Source organism: Dermacentor variabilis, chromosome 1, assembly GCF_050947875.1.
Source record: "Dermacentor variabilis isolate Ectoservices chromosome 1, ASM5094787v1, whole genome shotgun sequence".
NCBI lineage: Eukaryota > Metazoa > Arthropoda > Arachnida > Ixodida > Ixodidae > Dermacentor > Dermacentor variabilis.
The window spans coordinates 22,033,913-22,053,428 of NC_134568.1; the positions used below are offsets into that span (position 1 = coordinate 22,033,913).

The window sequence follows — 19,516 nt, forward strand, 5'->3', positions numbered from 1 at the left end:
CGTAAAGACCCGTATTAATTTATATCCACTCACTAGCTTCGGCTTCCCAGTCTCGCTTTACAGCACGTATTTTCCGTGTTTATCGTCCTGGCTTCTCTATGCGCCTCAGCTTATACATAATGTCTTAACTCCCGGAAATTGCTCTAAAAAAAACCTTTGCCTCCCAATCCGAACAACCCATACATCAAAGACAGCGAAGCTGTATAAGGGAGTTCTCACAATTTTGCAGGTCCTAAAGGGTCTATATTGTCACTGCGCAAAATCTACCCAAGCCTTTGCAATGGGTCATCATATCTGGTGAACTATTATACACTTTTAGCTGAGCGTGTAGACAGCACATGCGTACGTAGTACACAATACGTTACGTAAGGTGCAAAGGCAACGCGTCACAACACCTTAATTTAACGAACCGTGATACGTTTTGCTCAACTAGACAGGTCATATACCATGTGTACGCGTTTTTTTTTATTCTTCTCAGCGCCGCCAAGTGTGAGAAGTACACTAAGTTTCTCTAACGGCGTGGCCTCTGCGTTCTTCGCGCCGGACAATCGCGGAGGACATGATAACGGCCACAAACATCCAAGTCAAGCCGCGGCGTTGGCTGTATGCATTGTTTGAGTCTTTATTAGAGCGCAGCTCCTAGGCGCCCCCGTTCCTGCGGCTAAAGTCGGCATCGTACCTCGTAATCGAGCGAACGCGCACAGCGAAAGATGAGAGCGAACGCGGAGCGTAGCGGGTGATGAAAGACGGCGAGGGCGAACATAGCGCCAAGAGGAAAGCAGAGAAGGAGTGTGCAGTGGGAACCATGAGGCGGAAAGCGGAGGAGGAGGGTATCGCGAAAGCTTGAGAAGAAAAGCGTATAGCGCCGCGCAAGAGGGACTATGGCGACGATGGCTACGAGATGACGCCAGAGTTGCGCGCATCGTTAGGGCGCCTTGATGCGCTCGCTCGCCTCCGCTCCGTTCGCGGGAGCGTGCGCATCGAGGCACTCTCCACGTCGTTTGTTCACCAAAGTGCTGCATGAGCGGAGGTCTGTCTGTGGCGGCTGCTCTGAATCGCGCCCACGCTTCAGCCACGCGCTGCCTCTCACGATCTCCCGATTAGCAATGGCAGTCGCGCCACACTTTGCTCTGTTTGAAACGTGCCGCACGCGACAGATTACTCGCGCCAGTCAATATATCGCGAAATGAAAACACGTCTAGAGCTATGCTCAAATTTCGCATTAGGGAGTATCGTAATTGTCAGTGAATTTTTGTGTATCACGCAGTAAGCCGTGTGTTACGCACGAATCTTGTTACGGGTGTACGCACGCATCCGTGAAACAGATGCGTTCCGTTCTGCACATGCGCACTTCTCTCTCGCAGCTTTGCAGCGCACGCAGGCTTGTTACGTACGTCCAATTAAACATTGTGTACTATCGCTATACCCAAGTACTTATGTTTCCACTTTGCTTTATTTTTTCTGCCAGCACGTTGAAAGAGATCGTCAGACAAGCTGTGGAGATAGCATTCTTCTTTAATTGCCAGTATCCCTGATAACTACAAATTAGAACGCGCACCGGGACACTGAAGGTAAAAATCGACGAAAACAAGCGCCTTGTAATTTGTAGTAACATGAAACAAGCTAGCCGGTCTCAAACCTTGTTGCTCCTCGATTGTTTCCGTGTACATTGGTGATATCCCTTCTCTAATACCATTGTTCGCATTAGCGTCTAATCATTGTTGAGACTCCCTCTCCAGGAAAATGAACTGGTCTACCCGGAGTAGGTTCCATCCTTGATGAGGCCTCCAGCCACGGTTGGTCGCTCGAATCAGCGGGGCGTGCTTCCAGAGTGGATCTCTTCTCTTGAGATTTGCTAGCGGCACACATCACAGATTTACAGTTGCACACTGTGGATGGTTGCTCACACGGCGCCCCGACGCTCTACGACGAAACCTCTTGCTTCCTAGGCAGGCGGCGTCGTAGACTATGAACCTTTCGAGTCGCCAATGATTGAACCCCGAAACACGAACCCCGAGCACCACCGCGGCATGGACGCGTCGTGGTCGCCAGGCTGTAGGAAGGTTGGCCTGAGTTTTTTTCAAACCCGTTATTTCTGACGCCATGTTCCTGCGTCCTGCACCGGGTTTACCAACGTCGAGATCGTACTGCGCGTTCCCACGGTCAGGTGGAGCTGCGGTAGTGACTGTGCGATAACGCATCACCGACGCCGACGTCCGGCTGCGTTTTCTCACCCTAGGCCTGGTCATACGGCCGCTCAGAGGCTCCGACGCAGGCAGCGCTGCTGGCTGTTTGTTTATTGACATTTGATACCCAACACGCCGTCAGAAGCTGCCGTCGGTGCACTGCACCGACGCCGTGCGAATACTTTTGTGGAACTCCCGTTAACAGCGTCCCTGTAAAAGATGGCTATGTCCTCCTCTATTGGGTATGCGCGTTACACTTGACGTAATAGAATGCATTGTCATGTGCAAAAAAGTGACTGGGGATGACACATGATATCCCTTCGAAAGTGTCAATACTTAATTCAAGCACTCATGTTGCCGAGCGTTGTCAAGACGTGTCTGCTCTCTGGTCCTCGGCCCTCCGTTATCGGCGCATGTTTCATCCTGCGCATATTTATTTATCTTTCTTTCGTCCTGTACCTAGTTTTTGCGCTGCCCAGACTCGAAGAAGCTTCAGCCGTGTCTCCGATCGTGCCGCTTTGGTGTCTCCGTCGCAGATGGCGCTTCCGCTGACGCTGCTCGGCGCCGAGAGCAGCGCCTACCGCCGCTTTTAATTAAACGGCGGGGCGCGCGGAGCCGAGCCTCCAGGCGGGGACCGCCGCTGTCCCGAACCGAGGAGCCGGACCGTGGCTGCTGGAAATGCAGCGCTCAAAGCCAGGCCATTCGTATAGACGTTTCGTACATTGGTATAGACGCTTTCGCGTGTGCCATGGAAGTGGTGTTGCCCGCGGGCCCACGGATGAGACTGCATGTCTCATTTCATTGCATTCTACTTTTCTTTGCGGAAAGGTTGCGTGCTTCAGACGAAAAAAATATTCGTACAACGGCGACTACATGAACCGTTAAACTCTAGACACAGCAAATGCCCGGAATTCGGGCCACTCATTACCTGTCTTGCAAGCTAAAATCAACGAGCTGGTCGAAAGCCAGAAGTTTCCTCGCGGCTATCTTCGTCAACTGCGAAACCGTGCATGTCGACAGGTCCAGTAGCCGACATACTATATACCACCGTCAGGAACACTGAGCAGTACGGCGCTACTATTTTCCAACCACAGACCAGATTTTCAAAACCGTTCGTAAGCGCGTAAGTGCGTAAGCGCGCGTTCGTAGTTGTTCGCGCGAACCGATTGCTGGCCTGCCGCAGTGTCCAGCGACGTGAACGCCACGCTCATTAGGATTGGAATAACAACCCTCTGCAGCACAATAATAAACGTTAGTACCCATCGCTTACTGTGTTCGTGACAAATTTAGTATATTTCTGTTATATTGAAGCATTTTGACTCACTTATAACATCCTCCTAGGTCGGCGTAGAATAAAGAAGCACAAATGTTCCTCCTAGAGGACGTTAACAGCGAGAAGATGAAGGTTAAAAATGGGAAAGGGTGTCGCAAGCTCCTAAGAACACTTCGCTTTATCGGAAACATCCTTCACTGTGCTCGCTGCAGATTCATGTGAATTAAGAGGCAGCGAAACATCGATTCACCATTTATTGGCAATCAACGATAGCCAGGGCGCAGGCATCAGGTCAATTCTCACTGGAGCGGGAGCTGCCGTGTCTAGCAACGCTACTTTGAAGTGTACGTAAGCGTTACGTACGCTAATCTCGCCAAACAACGTAAATACGTTCACGTAGTTTACGCAAGATAAAGAAACCGAATAGCGTATGGAACTTGCACAATTAGAGCGCCATTTCTTTACCGTATAGCGCACACGTGCGCTTGCGAGCGTTCTTGTATTGCAGCCAAGCTGTTTACGGCTCGGGTTCGGTGTGTTTTTCGTGTCCGTCAACAAATCTGTGTGAGTAAAACTATCATCATCAGCAATGGCTCGTGTCACTGCTCGCGTGTTCGTCGTCGTCTTCTTGCAGAGCTGGCTCCGTTGCCAGTTATCATGCCAGCGTTGTAAGTTATCATGCCAGCGTTGTAATGGTTTACACTAATGGTTTACACTAAGTGTAAACCATTACACTTAGTGGTCTGCGCTGGTCCGTATATGCGCAATATACGTAACCTAAATCAAGATAGTACACAATCAAATGCCAATATCCGCCCTGTCCCAACATAAAAAGCATGATAACATCTCTACACGGCTCTATTGAAAATAATACCGGCTCCACTAAAAATGTGATGTCGCGAAAGAGAAAATACCGTCTAGGTTGAAAGTGCGTTTAAAAGCAAGAACACGTCCAATGGTGGAACAATTGGTTTCTTGCAAACACAGTAGGCCACAATGTTTAGCGCGGGCCACGCTAGTAATTTCGGCTTGATCTTATAGGAATTGTTTTAGAAAAAGTTTATTTCAACAAAAGACGATACGAACACTGAGTCACAATGACGGCGCAATTTCACCAGGACGAAAACATATAGAAAGTGAGAAGCTATAAATGGCACGTTTTGAAAGAAGTGTCCGAATCCACACTCGCTAACATGTAACCACATAGACCCATGGAAACGTACAGTTAGACAAACTGATGTTCAATATATACACAAAGGGAAGGTTTATTCGACACTAAATTGACATCAGTCTTTCAGCGCCACTTATGCACATAAAATATTTTGCAGCTTTGCACATGTTTAACAGCGTTTTATTTGTTTTCCCATTTATACAATATATAAAACACAATTCGGTACAATCAGGTGTAAGTAGAATTCTTTTGGAGGGGGGGGGCAGTAATCACAGATGTTGTGTATACATAATTGAGCGTATACAGAGCATAGTACAATAAATATTAGATTCTAAACAGCCAGAACCATGTGCAGCGTCAATCATGCATGCTTAGTGTTTGTACACCACTTTCAACCTATATACATTGTAGCTAAGCTATACCAAAGGCTACAAATACACTACACAAGAGACGACATATGTCTACAGCTAGGATGCTAATTTGGGGAAAGCAGTTAGCAAGGAATAATAGGGCAGGTCAGTTTCCCATCTCTAAGCGTAAAGAATTTCTGGTGCCAACGCCGGAGAAAACTTTTTTTCTCCACTTGCTTAGAGCTCTTCTGTCAGGTTATTCCAGAGGAGCAGCCGTATATTTTGTAGGGTTGGATATGCTGCCCTGACTAGTTTCCTTGTTACCTCCGTGAGACATCTTCTTTTCCATATTGTATACCTGGTGCATATTTAAACTAGGTTTGCGAAAGCACCTTTATTTTTCCTCTGGGTCAGGTGCCCTTGTATTTCAAGTGTTCTCAACAAGAGGCGCCAAACAATTTTGGCTGCGGCGCACTCGAAGAGGGCGTGTGTGGCAGCTTCTATTGCGCTACAATTGGGGCATCGGGCATTCGGCACGATGCTCAATCTGTGTAAGCGCTGTCTTGTTGCGAGTAGCTGCCATTTCCTCTTGAAGTCAAAATCATGTACCTCCCGTGGAAGCTTCGGATTCCTTCGCTCTCTTTGCTCTCTTGCAATAATCTTTATCTTCGGGCATTAATTGATTTTCTGCGATGATAGCAGTGATGCGGGCTGGTGAATTTTTGTCGATGTCGTTCGCAGGAGCTTCCTTGTCAATTACAATTCTTGTGTTTGATGCTGCCTTATAAAAGGCAGAGGGGGATTCTGCCTGTGGGCCTGAGTGCCTATCACTGTCCAGGAGCTGGCAATTAGTACTGCACCAGTAAAGCATGAGCCGTTTCCCAATGTACTCTTTTGATCTGTTTATGTAGCGAGCCGTCTTGAGGAAAGAAAAACAGTCTAGGGGTCGTCTTGACGTGCAGGAGCCTCCGCTTGGTTCCGATAACTGTAAAAGGTTTGGTTAGAGGGGAGGGAACATTTCTATTGCATGCTTGGTGAACGACCTGATCATCGCAAAGTAATTACAAGCCACCTTAGACAACGACACTGAGTTAGTCAAGGTACCATGTTCCTTTTCACCGTGATATTTCTTTATAGCTTGTGTCTAGCGCAGCGCGCAGGTACACTGACAAAACGATTTTTTTTTTCAGTGTACACCTTTCAGCCTACAGTTTTTGTCGCGCAACGAGAAAAAAAGTACAAAATAGGATTCATGCCGTTCAGCGAACATCTGCCGCTGTTAGATTGCATTGTGTAATCGCGCAAACGACAACGGACCAAGAAGGAGACACGCAGGACAAGCGCGGAAGCTGTGCCGCTAGGGCGCCTTTCAATGCACGCCGAAGCACGCTTTGTATGCCGCTGGAGTGCGTTTTGCAGCAGCCGGTTTGTGCAGCCGAAATTGGGTGGCGCCACCAGCGCGCCGCGCGCTTGGAATATCCGTGGCCTTGGACGCGAAGCGAAAGTGACATTAAGTCTGTCTAATAGCTTGCGCGCCACGCCGCCAGCGGAAGTGCGCAGCGCCGAAAAAAAAAAAATCGAGGAGAAAAAAAAATGAAAGTGGGGCCCATGACGTATGCGTCACGCGATCCTGGAGGTCTTGTATGGGAGAACGCGGGGAAGGAATTTAACTTGCGAAGACTAGATGGGGCGAGTGGAGATAGTGTCTCGCTTGGCAGTGGAGCCAGTGGAGCCCGCCTGCCGAAATCATGAGTTCACGGCACTGCAATATTTCTTTCTGTGCTATTGATGAGTCGATCTGAAAAATTTTTGCGGCAGAACGCTCCCTAGGGGACACGTCACAAGTTCCAGCGTATGACCAAAATTTGCTATGGGGCCTGCATGGTGAGGGGCACCTTAAACAAATTTAAACCCTTTGTGGTGTATATTTGCCGCACAACAATAATCGTAATCTGTCTTGCATGGGTTTACTTTCTTGAAAACTCTGTGCTCGCAACTTTCCTGTCGAGAATGCTCTGTCATGCGGATAACGCGCATGCCGTTCGTGACTTGGAAGCACCGGGCTCGCAGCGTTAAAGAAAGGAAATACGAACAAGACAGATGACGATTATTGTTGCGGGGCAAGATATGTCCAAAAGGGGGGAATTTTGTTTAAGAATGTATATGTTGCTCGTCTATGTGTTTTTCTCGAAGATCAAATGGGCGAAAGCTGACGTATCACGGTTCATACACTGTTATAACCTAGATAGCTTATAACCTAGATAACCTAGATATATATAACCTAGATAGCTTAAGACGGTTCTCATGAACCATGTCAGACAACCGCCGCAGCCACTTTGGGTAGTTTGGTATATCTCCTCGCATAAGTATTCTGCACCTTTGATTGCCGCAAAATGCGGAACACATTGACGTAGCATTTCACTTGCAGCATACACCCGTGCTATGCTATGCGTACACAAATGCTATGCTGTACATGTTTTAAATTTTACTGCAAATATTAGGTTGAAAGATGTACGCTACACAGAGAGAGTATTTTTCAATTTACTTGCACATTGCGGCCTTGGGTCCCTGCAGAGGTCATTTCAGGTGGCTTGTGAATACCGTTACGGAAGTTTACGTTGTAGACATGTCGTGTATGTCGTTTGTGCTTATAGCAATTTTTTTATGGGACGTGAGCTAATATATAGCTTTACAAGAGTGTTCGCAAGCGAATTGACGTATGGGTCAAAGAAATAGCGTTGTTCTCATTGCGCAAAGCTCGGCACGATATTGAGTTTCTGTGCCTTACGTAGACCATACGTGAACGTACTTGCGGTGTCTGGCGAGTTTAGCGCACGCGTAATATTTGCGCACACTAAGAAATGGCGTTAATTGTGCAAAACCGGCAGCTTCCGCTTTAGTTAGAGTTGTCCGAATGCCGGCTCTCTGGCTATCAATAAGCGGTGGATCGATACTTCGCTTCCTCTCAAGCGGCGTGCACCGCAAGTGACGAGCGGCTAGCACAGCCAATTTCTGAGACCGTCCGGCGATTCTATAGAGTCCGTGTGGCGCTGACGACACGCGCCGGCGTAGGAACGGCAAGATGTGTATAACGGACGGGCGCCCATCCATACGCATCCGGGATTGTGTGCCTGCATGCATAGATAGGCAGCAACTTCGGAAGCCGACGACACATTTCACCTTAATTAACGCATCACCACAGCATGAGCTGCGAGCTGTTACCACCAAAAGCAGAAACATATGATGGAGCAGTGATATATATATGCACTGCGTCTGTATATATACATTGCGCTTACGCACAGCGTTCTGTGCATGCAGGCATACATTTGCTATTTGGTGGCGCGCGCAAGGTTTGATTGAGAAATTCGCGGGGTTTAACGTCCTGAAGCAACATTGTAGCTATGAGAGACGCCGTAGTGTAGACGCTGGGGATTGATTTCAATCACCTGGAGTCCCCTGGAGGTCTGGCTTTTTTCAGTTAACAGGCGCAATGCATACAATGTGCGCTAACGATTGTGCCTGCTAAGTACTACATTCCTATGTGCAGCGTATAGAGCTTAAATTTCAGACCAAACGCCGTTTGCCCTTCTCCTCGAGGGCGCCGCGCTCCTAGCCGGGGAGTGCACGTCTGTCACGCGCAAGTGCGCCTAACATAGAGATGGCAGTGCTGTGACAGCGGTCAGAGACACGTGACTTCGACAATTGTTCAAGGCGACATCAGTTTTTTGCCTACATAGTCTAGGGCTTCAGCGGACGAATTAAAGTTTTAAAGATATGAAAACACGCGAACCGAATGTCTGCATGTTATTGTTTCACTTCGTACCGTTGCAAGAGAGGTGCACTTCATTTTCGTCTGCTTGTTCCCACGTCGTGCAATCGCGCGCGCCGAAAACAAAGCTATGTCATTTTCTACCGTGTTCCAGTGCCGCGATCATGCTCTTTCATCCTTTCACGCCTGCCTCAGTGCTGGTGATTGTGGCACTGACTTATATACCGCTAATCAGGTGTTTTCGTGCAGAGCGCGTAAAATCGTCCGCTGCGTGAAACGAGACAAACCTAACAGCTCGCGCGAGAGACCGTCACCGGAAGTGCGTCATTCAGTAAAAATGGGAGAGAGGGAAAAAGAAGGCGGGGCCCATGACGTATTCATCACGCGATCCTCCGGCTCCCGTATGTGAGAACGTAGGGAAGGAATTTCGCTGGCGCAGACTAGACGGGGCAAGTGGAGAGAGCGTCTGTGTTGGTAGTGATGCTGGCCTCCTCAAATCCTGAATTCAAATATTTCTATTTCTGCTATTTATGAAGTAATTTGAAAACACCTTGCGGTAAGACAGTCCTTAGAGCGCGCGTAACAACTTCCAGTGCATAATCAAAATTTCCTACGTGGCGTCGCGAGGGGCCCTTTAACGCCCACCGAAGTCCAAGTGCGCGAGCGTTCTTGAATTTCGCCCCAATCTAAAGGCGGTCGGTGCGCTCGGAAATACAACCCGCGACCTCATTCTCATTGAGCTACTGAGCCACGGCGGCGGGTGGTACACAATGTTTCAGCACGCTATATGAACATATAGACGATGTTTACCAATAAAGGTGCGGGGAGGGAGATAAGGGAAGCTTATTGGCGCAAGACAATTTTGCCCAGGACCCAAAAACTTACAAAAGTGCAGAAAAGTCGTAAGCGAAGGAAGAAACTATCCGAACCGAGGGTGCTTCGTCCGCGCATAAAGGCGGACATATGCTCCGCTGCGAATGGTGTCGACGGCAATGCGCACGCTGCAAACAAGCATCGCTCATGCGTGGACTCGTGCGTGTATAACAGTGGACAAGGCCGCGAGGCGATCTCCTGCGGAATCGGGACTTCCGCCGGCGCACGGCAGCTGTCTTTGCGGTCGCTTTCTGCCTCGTCAGTCGTGCGCGCTGCACTCCTCCGTGTCCGGAGCCGAATGGGGCTCGTCGGTCACGCTCTGGCCGCGAACGGCAACGTGCTGGGAACGGAGGGGCTCGTTGACAACGCACTTTCAGACCCCGAGGCTTTCACGCAGTGCGTTTGAACGCAAACAAACCGCGGACTACTGGGCACTTCTATAGCTTGTTCGATGCTGACAATGTTGGCGTTGTTCCCAGAACCTACCATCTGTAAAGAAATATATATATATATATATATATATATATATATATATATGGTGAGTATATTGAGTATAGTATCAGTATCCTCGCTATTTTGCTAGCAATGGACGCGTTGTAAAATGTGTGTTCTATCTGTGTCTTCTTTTTTCTCCTGAAGTAACGTTCCTAGCTGATTGATATTGCGTTGCGGTTGTAAGAATCTCTGAGAACAGTTTCCGCCGTTAAAAAATCAAATCTCTTGAACGCTTGTTTAACGGGTAGAGGACAAACGTTAGGCTTTGATCAGTTGCCTTTCTTTCTTTCTCTCTTATTTGTGACAATTTCTTATAAATTGGCTCAGAGGCACAGCAAAAGGCCCGGAAAGAGCCTGACTAGGCTATGCCATCCTGATAGCGTAGGCAGCAAATCTTATTTGCAGATGACTACACATTATATGCCGACACATATACAATACATCAATGCAATTATAGTGAAATACAGTGAAATATGCGGTTCCTTGTACAGAATGAAAATCACTGAAAATCAAACCTAATACACAATACATATACACATAATGAAATAAATCCACATAGTACAAAATTAGCAAAAAAAACAGAGTACAATACACAAGGCTAACACCGAGAATTGGCTCAGGCGTTAAAATCTCACATCTGCTCCATTAGAAATAGCGCTTTAACTCGCTTCTTGAATTGTGTTGTAGAGACTCTAGAATTTATTAAGTTTAATATGGGCAGGGTACTTATTGATGAGTTCTGCTATTTGTGGCCATAGCCTCTGTGAACCATAATCTGTGCGTGATCTGGTCTTCACTATTAAGCTCTGTCGTACTTCATGTGGGGACTACTTAACTTGATAGATTTCCTGAAAATTTGTTCTGTTTGCTCGGTACTGGCGTAGGGTTTCCAGATAGTTTTTGTTTTAACAATTTTTTTTTTATCTGAAGTATGCTATATCTGGTAAAGCACGATGCAGTGTTTTCAGTGTAGGACACGAATGCAGCCTTTTGCGCACAAGACGAGGACGAGGAAGAGGCTGAGAAAGCACGAGCGCTCGTGTGTCTCAGCCTCTCCTACGTCCTCGTCTTGTGAGCAAAAGGCTGCATTCATGTCTTACCAACACGCCCAAGCAGTCGGCTTAGCGCAGCGGACGTTAACAATCGCTCGTACGGCTCGCTTTTGCAACCATAAAAGATAATTAAGGTTTGTCTCGGTTCTCGTTGACCATACCAGAGAGCAGAACATCAGTCGTGAGTGCACATGTGCATAGTATATCTTGCGTTTAACTTCAGACGGCAGGAGGGATCTTAGTTTATTTAACATGCCAATGGCTCTAGATACATCGGTTCTTAACGCGTCCACATGAGGAGACCATGATAAATTTTCTTGGAACACGACACCTAAAAATCGTATCGTAGATGCGTGTTGGATCCTTGAAATTCCAAAGGTAAGGCTGGTACATTTGTTGGTCCTTTCGACCTAAACAACAAATACTTTGTTTGTTTTTCTGTATTTAGTTGCATTTTATTTGTCTCGTAGAGACGTCGGTCGGCGTATGCGAATGGATCCGCCATGCGTGTATTTTTCTTCTGACTGTCCCGATGGATGTACCGATTGAATAAGGGCCGGCAAAAAATTTAATAAAGATAAAGAAAGAAGAAAGAAAGAAAAAGAAAAAGAAATACGAGGTAGCAATGCTTCGTTTTCTTTACCTTAAATGAAAAAAGAAGGTGAAAGTACGTAGGCCTCTGCAGGGCCAGCTACTTACCAAAAGCTGAAATGTACTTACTCAGGCAAGAGTAATTAAAAAAGGCTCGCTATTACAAAACCTCTAATGTCACGTCGTAGAAGAAAACAGAACTGTTTTGTTCTTGTCATTCTAACTTTACAAAGACAAAGGATAGCGTCCACGACAAGCGCGTCATTCAGGGGCGACTGTAACCGTCGACGATGTTCGCGCGTTGCAATGAAGACTTTTGGGAAATCACGCACACGCACACACACACACACACACACACAACGTAATGTGTTGTTGTTGTCGTCGTCGTCGTTGTTTCAAACTGTGCCCAAACGGCCGCTCGGCGCAGGTTGTTCGGCGTCAAGTGCGCGGGCTGCCTGGGCTGCATCGCGCCCAGCGAGCTGGTGATGCGCGCCCTGGAGCACGTGTTCCACGTGGCCTGCTTCGCGTGCGTCGTGTGCGGCCGCACCCTGCAGAAGGGCGACCAGTTCGTGGTGCGCGCCGCGCGCCTCTACTGCCGGCCCGACTTCGAGAAGGAGATGGCGCTCGTCTCCATGGCGCAGCACCACGCCAACAGCCAGCCGGCGCAGCCGCCGCAGCACCCGGCCGCGCACGCGCCAAACGCCGCCCTGCCCGGAGCCAGAGGTATGCGCACCCCCACACGCGTCGTACCCGCCTCTACGCACACACACTTGCAATGAGCCATATTATAGTGAGCGGCGTGCGCGAGGTGCGCCATCGCAGGCACCGCTTGCGAAAATGACCACGCCTGTATGTGGAAGTTTAACGAGAGTGTCAAGCAAGTTTCTTTGTTGTTGTTTTTGTTTTTGTTGTTGTTGTTGTTGAAGATGATGATTCGGTGATACCTCTCCTGTATAACTGATAACTACGAGACAAGTCCGAGAAGAGGGTCCTCACTTCGATGTATATATAATGCCATATACAATGTGCGCAATACCATTCACACCTCGACGGACGTACGGCAGATGGAAAAGTTATTGAATGACTGCGCAGGTGAAATGACTGTTCCATTCTCTTGGACTGCGGAAGTTATGTACGTTGTCGTTCACGAGAATTTCGTCGTCCTTTGCAGGTTCTATTGACTCCCGCCAACTGCTTATAGAGGCGTCATTCAGCGCTGAAATATAATGTCAGGCACAACGCTATAGTGAGGAACTACGTGGCTTTTGTCTAATTTAATTATAGGTTGTTTCTTTTTTGTCTGGCAAGTTGCATCCCTCCGGGAAATGCGAGCTTCCCTTAATTTACCATAAAACGCTCTGAAATTGTAACACACCTCACTTTCTCATTTCTGTGCGGGAAGTGTGAAGAATGGTGCCTGCACTGTCATAGTTAAACGCGTCCTTTTTGTCGGGAGTTCACTTTCACACGCCCAGCTTTCGAACGATCAATACCTCGTTGCAGCTGGACAAGTGTTTATGCTGTCACGCGTCCCATCTCTGGCCGAACAAGAGGACGATAAAGCTGCACGCGACAGCACATGATACGCTGTCTGTAATGGAAGCTCACACCAAAGCTCGCGCTCGACGTGTGCTTCAAAATCAGCGGCTATGTTATTTGATAAAGAGTTCGCCACCCGGTGAGACCAGCAAGTTATGACGTAAGGAACCTAGTTTTCTTTCGTAAGTGTCTGCATCCGTGTCGGCTGCGTTTGTAATTTTTTTTTTAGAAGAAAAGTCGGCAATGGAGAAAGCACCATCAAGGAACCGTTATACTTCCGACGATGTCCAAGCAGGCCGACCGCCTCGATTGCGTTCATGGTCATATGCTTCGGCAAACGACGTCGGCGGCTATATGAGAAAAGTCATTTCCAATGATTTGAAAATATGTTCATAATTTCTTTAGCTCGGACCTCTACTTCATCTTACCTTGTAACAGCAGTCAGTTCGCCCGGCAACTCCGTTGTTATGCGGGCCTCGCAGTTGTACCGTTGTACTGCGCGGCACAGCAGGGGCTCCATGAAATGTTTAGTTCCTTCAAGCCGACGCAAAGGCAGCCGCACCAAAGCCGCTGGAAAAATGTAACTTTTCCTATCCTTCACGTGGCTTCATAATTTTTCACGGCCACGAGCGCAAGGCGACAAAAAGCGCAAACGCGGTAGATTTCCTGGATCCCGACTGTTCTCGTCACGTTGATCAGATGAATTTCGCCGAACGATCGCATAACCAACAGAAGTTATGCGAATTAAGTCGCATGGCTAGTCCAAAGAAGTATCAAAAAGAAGCGGAATATTTTGCGGAAAGGAACTGTTTCAGTGTTCAGCCGTATCTGAATTAGTTAAGTTTTCTGTTGGATTTTTTCGCGCACTTTTCTTCATCGATGGTAAAATCCTTTTTTTAAACAATGAAAAAAAAAAAGACGTTTCGCAACCTACTGCCATATATAATAACAGGGTTACTTTAGGCTGAGTAAAAAAAAAAAAAAACGAAGCGATAAGCTTTCGGATTACTTTTTGCCATTTCCGAAAAGAGTTGCAGATCTATATCAATGGACTGACCAAGGCCATATTAACGTCTGAACATGCGAATTGACTCACGAGTGTAACAATGTGTACCTTTTGTTTTGTATTTCTCTCTTTCTTTAAGGGCAACAAGCCCGAGAAATTTGCGAACTTGAAAGTTATAAACTGTTCTCCACTACTATACGTGGCTCACACTCAAGAATAAATCAGCACGCACTTTCATTAGCCCGCTTGACGTTCCTGATAATGCGCTTTACCCATATTATCCCCCATTAAACAAAACTTTTCACTACTTACGAACGATATGACTTTGTGTGCTTGTTAGTACTCTATTTGGCACAGTAAAATTGATTGATTGATTGATTGGTTGATTGATTGATTGATTGATTGATTGATTGATTGATTGATTGATTGATTGATTGATTGATTGATTGATTGATTGATTGATTGATTGATCGAAACCGCAACAACCATCTCCACAATTCTACCAGCGACGCAGCGAAAGGCTACGACTGCGCGTGTTGTGCAATAGGCGTAACAAGGCCACCACGTCTCCTCGTCACACAGGCGAGAACGGTCCTCTGCCGGGCGGAGGCCCCAACGGCCAGCAGCCGGGTGCGGCGGCTGGTGGGGTCGCTGCCGCCGTTCGGCCTGACGGCCGCCGGGGCCCCAAGAGGCCTCGCACCATCCTGACCACGGCCCAGAGGCGTGCTTTCAAAGCATCCTTCGAGATCAGCCAGAAGCCCTGCCGCAAGGCAAGTATGCAGTTGTCGGGCTCCAACGGAAGCTTTGTTTTTTTTTTTGTTCTTGTGACACCAAGGGTTTAAAGCGTGGCAGTTTGGGCGAGTTGGTATGCCATGACTGTTTTAGGCTTGGTAGGGGTAATCAAAGGGAACGCAAAACAGAGTGTTTTCCGTTCACTCTGAAAACACTGTGTTTTCCGTTCCCTTTGATTACCCCTACCTCCTTCCTTTTTTTGCTCTTTCTGAGCTGCGCTACAAGCCTAAAACAACCAAGGATTAATAACTTAATATATAGGGTCTTGAATATCTGGTTGCGCGTGTTCACAAAAAGATATTGCGCTCACTGCTGCACTGTTGTCGCTCAAATTTTGCAGAACGATCGCATTTTGTCGTCGACTTCGTTTAGTGTAACACTTGGCCCGATTAGTCGCCTGTTTTTTTAGGACAAGAATGAGAAACTGCTTTCGCCTATGGGAAAAATGGCGTCTGAAAAGCCGGCCCTGGCACAGACTTGTGTCGCCGCCTCCTGGCAGCAGCAGGAAGGAGCTGCTTCGCAGACGAAACGGCACCTTGAAATCGGCCGCTTACGCGGCAGCAGCTCCTTCCTGCGGCTGCCAGAAGGCGGCGAAACAAGTCTGTGCCGGGGCCGGCTTTTCAGACGCCATTTTTCCCATAGGCGAAAGCAGTTTCTCATTTTTGCCCTAAAAAAAACAGGCGACTAATCGTGCCAAGTGTTATACTAAACGAAGTCGACAAGAAAATGCGATCGTGCTGCAAAATTTGAGCGAGAACGGTGCAGCCGTGAGCGCAATATCTTTTTTTTTTTTTGTGAACACGCGCAACCAAATATTTAGGACCCTGTATTATAGAGGGGAGACTGCCTTTAGGTCTGGAAGGGGGGGGGGGGAGCTGTGCCTTCCTGCAATTGAACCTGTGGGGGATCTCGCCCCCACTGCCCTCTAGGTTCCGGAGCCCCTGGTGTTCTATTTTCGTTCGTTGTCAAAGAGCAATGCCGTGGGCATCGCAACTGTTTCACCTTTCGGTGGAAACTCGTGGCTCAATTCACAGGAATTTTCGTTCGTATAAGCGTTCTTTGTCATTGGCTGGCCGCCTACACTAATAACCTGTTCAGCACCAAGATTGGCTGGAGTTTGCCGTTACAAAAAATTCTAGCATAAAGGCCTTTTGTAAATATGTGCCCTTGGGCTTAATTAATAAAGCTTTTATTTCGTAATTGTTGTCTACCGTTGGCCTGCTGCCTTCGCTAATATGTTCCCGACATCACGATTGGCTGACACCTGCTCCAGCATCAGAGTTTTGCGAATACGGGAGCCGAACTGCCTTGCGGTCGGGGATAAGATCACAGCTTAACATATTTTTTTTATTGCATCCAACCTTTCACCCAACGTTCTATCTGTAACGCACACCCAACGTGCGCAATAAATGCGCGCGGAGTGCCTGTACTCTACAGCAAAGATAATGAAATAGGCACCACATTCGCAATGGTCAGTTCTCATGAAAACTGGTCTGTCGTCATTCTGGTATCATTTGCCAATCGCCTTCGTTAACACGATTTGCCAGGCTGTTCTCACAAAAATGATCGCTGCGCATAGGCTGCTTTGTAAATAAGGATTGGAATTCGCGCGCATACACCCACACACACACGCACACACACACAAAAAAAAAACAGTTCTTACGTTAGAGAGAGAGAGAGAGAGAGAGAGAGAGAGAGAGCGAAAAGAAAAATGGATGCTATGGATGTCGGCCAGAAAAGCATCTGCTTAACTACTCTACGCTGGAGGGAAGACAGAGAGAGGGAGAAGGGAAGACGGAAAGGCAGGGAGGTTAACCAGACTGAGTCCAATTTGCTACCCTACACGTGGGGAGGGGAATGGGGAGTGAAAGAGAGAGAGAAAGAACTTAGGTGTAGGATGTCTATAGTCGGGTACTCAAGTCTGTTGCCCTCAGGTAGCGAAAAAGCGCTCGAACTGCTTTCTGGGCTAATGAACTGTGAGGCCAGGATCCCAAGGTCTTCGCTTCCGTAAATGCCCTGTCATCCAGTCTACTTAAGTCACACTGGAGAGTCTCACGTTGATTATCGAATTATCGAAGCGAGAACAGTGGCACAGAAGGTGACTGATGGTCTCTTCACACTTGCACTTAGCGCACATTGGTGAATCCGCCATTTCAATACGATAGCTGTCGGACAAAGGGCAACAGAAAGAATAGAGAAGAGGAAAGCGGTGAATGTGTGGACGTGCGCGGACAGCACCACGCAGTCAAATGTGCTCGAACCAACCAGGTGTTTTAGAGAGCACAAAAATGATTTCACTGCCTTCTGGGCCGATGATCGGTGGGGACAGTATTCCAGTATTGTCTGTATACGCTCAGTGGACGATCACCTAGTCGCCTCTATGCATTGGATATTGATTGTCTTTGTATGCCGACTCTCAGGTTACAGTGTTCTTGAGAGTATAGATGCCAGTCAATCGTGTTACTTGGCAAATGACCAATGAAGGCGGTCGGCCAATACGAAACAGCACTTACGAATCAAAATCTTTGTGAATACGGCGCCAGGGCCTGCATTCAGCGAATATTCTTAAGCTAGAAATTCAGAACTCCCATTGAAAAGCCGCGAATAAATCAAGGACATGAAGAAATAAATGGTATTTGTTTCTTCGTGTCCTTGTCTTGTTCGCGCTGTTCAACCTCAGTTGTAAATATGAACCAATTAGCCCTCATCAAGAGTTCACTAAGCTAGAAATGTTCGTAAGAGTAGGTGTCAGCTAATCTTGTCGCGAGAGCACTACATGAAAGGCTCTGAGCTAACGTAGCAGGTAAAAAGGTCATAGGAATATTGCTGACGAAGGCGGCCAGTCATTGGCGAGCAGCACTTACGGGCAAAAAGCTTTGCGACTTCGGCCCCGGAGCCTGCGGGTTCCAGTAAAATATACATATAGGAGGGAATAAGTAACTTTCGTCGATGTAATGCAGGAGTGGTCACCCGTCGCATTTGTTTCAGGAACACGTGGCTTGTTCCTCACGCACGCGTAGTGTGGTACAGAAGGCAAACTCGGCAAGCAACAGACTATAAAGGTGTTGACACTGACGATTTTACAGTGCGCGTCATGCAGCTTATTGGCGAGATTCAACTGCAGCTATTGTCCAAGGCGAGCAAGCCGAACGGCCCGATATTTGGCGACGGTGAGAAACTACGGTGCTCATTCGCCAACCGCTCTGTGCCCCCCCCCCCCCCCCACACACACACACACAAAAATTACTAATGTGCAATTCATGAAACCTGCTCTGGCAGTTCGTTTAGCTAAGAGTGTTGTTTTCCCCGAATGCGCAAAAACACAATGCGTGACCGGGCACATTGCGTTACCCGCCGGACCGATATTTTCTGCAGTGGTGCGATCAATATTTCACAACGAAGCTGTAATGACTAATAAGAAAAAGAAACCACTCGCCGCATTCCTTTTTTTTTTTTTTGGAGCGATAAATTTCGTTGCTACTCCACGCTTTTTACAAAATGAAAGTTTCGTTTGTAAGTATGTTTGTGTGTTTCGGAATTGGGTATCCTGCCTATTTTCCTTGGTCCTTTGCCTCTCTTCTTTTTTTCTCTCTTCCTTCAGGCTATAACTGCTCAGCGCTTTTCGTACCTTTCGAGGGCGGCGTTCCGTCTTCCACGCCATTAGGCAATTCTGGGGAGACAATATTGCACCGGTGGCATGTGGCTCGGTAATTGTGTCGGAACACAGAGAGAACGCGCTCGGTGTATGAGCTCTTATCATTTTGTTCCTTTTACAGGAAGGGCTATACCGCGAAGTGTAAACACCTTCCGGAGCCTTTATTAACGCCTAAACCACGTTGGCCGGCAGATATACAGCGAAACGGAGGCACGGGCATTGTTGACGCTCAAGCGTTCTGCGTCGGTGTAGTTTAGGCGCACCGCGTTTCATTTTGTTTTCCTGCAACTCAGAATTTCGCAAGCTCGTCGATTTTTTTGCCGCAGCAACATTACCTCTCTGCACAAGCGCGCAGTGAGAACAGCACGTACAAAATTTGTCCCTTCGTTTCTTAGCGCTGTCCATTCTACGTTTATTCGTTCACTTGTAGAAGGTTCATAGAGCCGGGGCTCGAGAAAAGTGTGCGTAGAAAAGAGAAAAAACGGCCGCAACGTGAGCGTAAATTCTATACGCTCACTACGCACACGCCAGTTTCGGTTCTCGCTTAACACCCTGCCCTCTTCTCTCAGAATCTAAACCACAATGATGGCGAAAGTATGCGCTGGTTCGTATCGGCAGCGTAGAAATAAAAGAAACTTGTTATCAGGCAAAAGCGCAAGACGAAAACACGGCGTCCACATCCGGCATTATGCGGGTGGAATGTGCAAATTTCGGGAGAGCGAAAAGAAGAACAGGAGCGAGGGCAAAGCAGGAAGGGAGGAAAA

General features: G+C 47.7%; 1 protein-coding gene across 1 annotated transcript in view; it reads left to right on the forward strand.

Moving 5' to 3' along the window:
- The window catches only part of LOC142575771 (LIM homeobox transcription factor 1-beta-like), a 248,658-nt gene that overhangs the window by 207,744 nt on the left and 21,398 nt on the right, over window positions 1-19,516 (forward strand). The window contains exons 4-5 of the mRNA XM_075685405.1: window positions 12,188-12,483; window positions 14,888-15,075. Of these exons, the coding sequence (XP_075541520.1) occupies window positions 12,188-12,483; window positions 14,888-15,075 (484 nt within the window). The remainder of the gene's footprint in view (window positions 1-12,187; window positions 12,484-14,887; window positions 15,076-19,516) is intronic.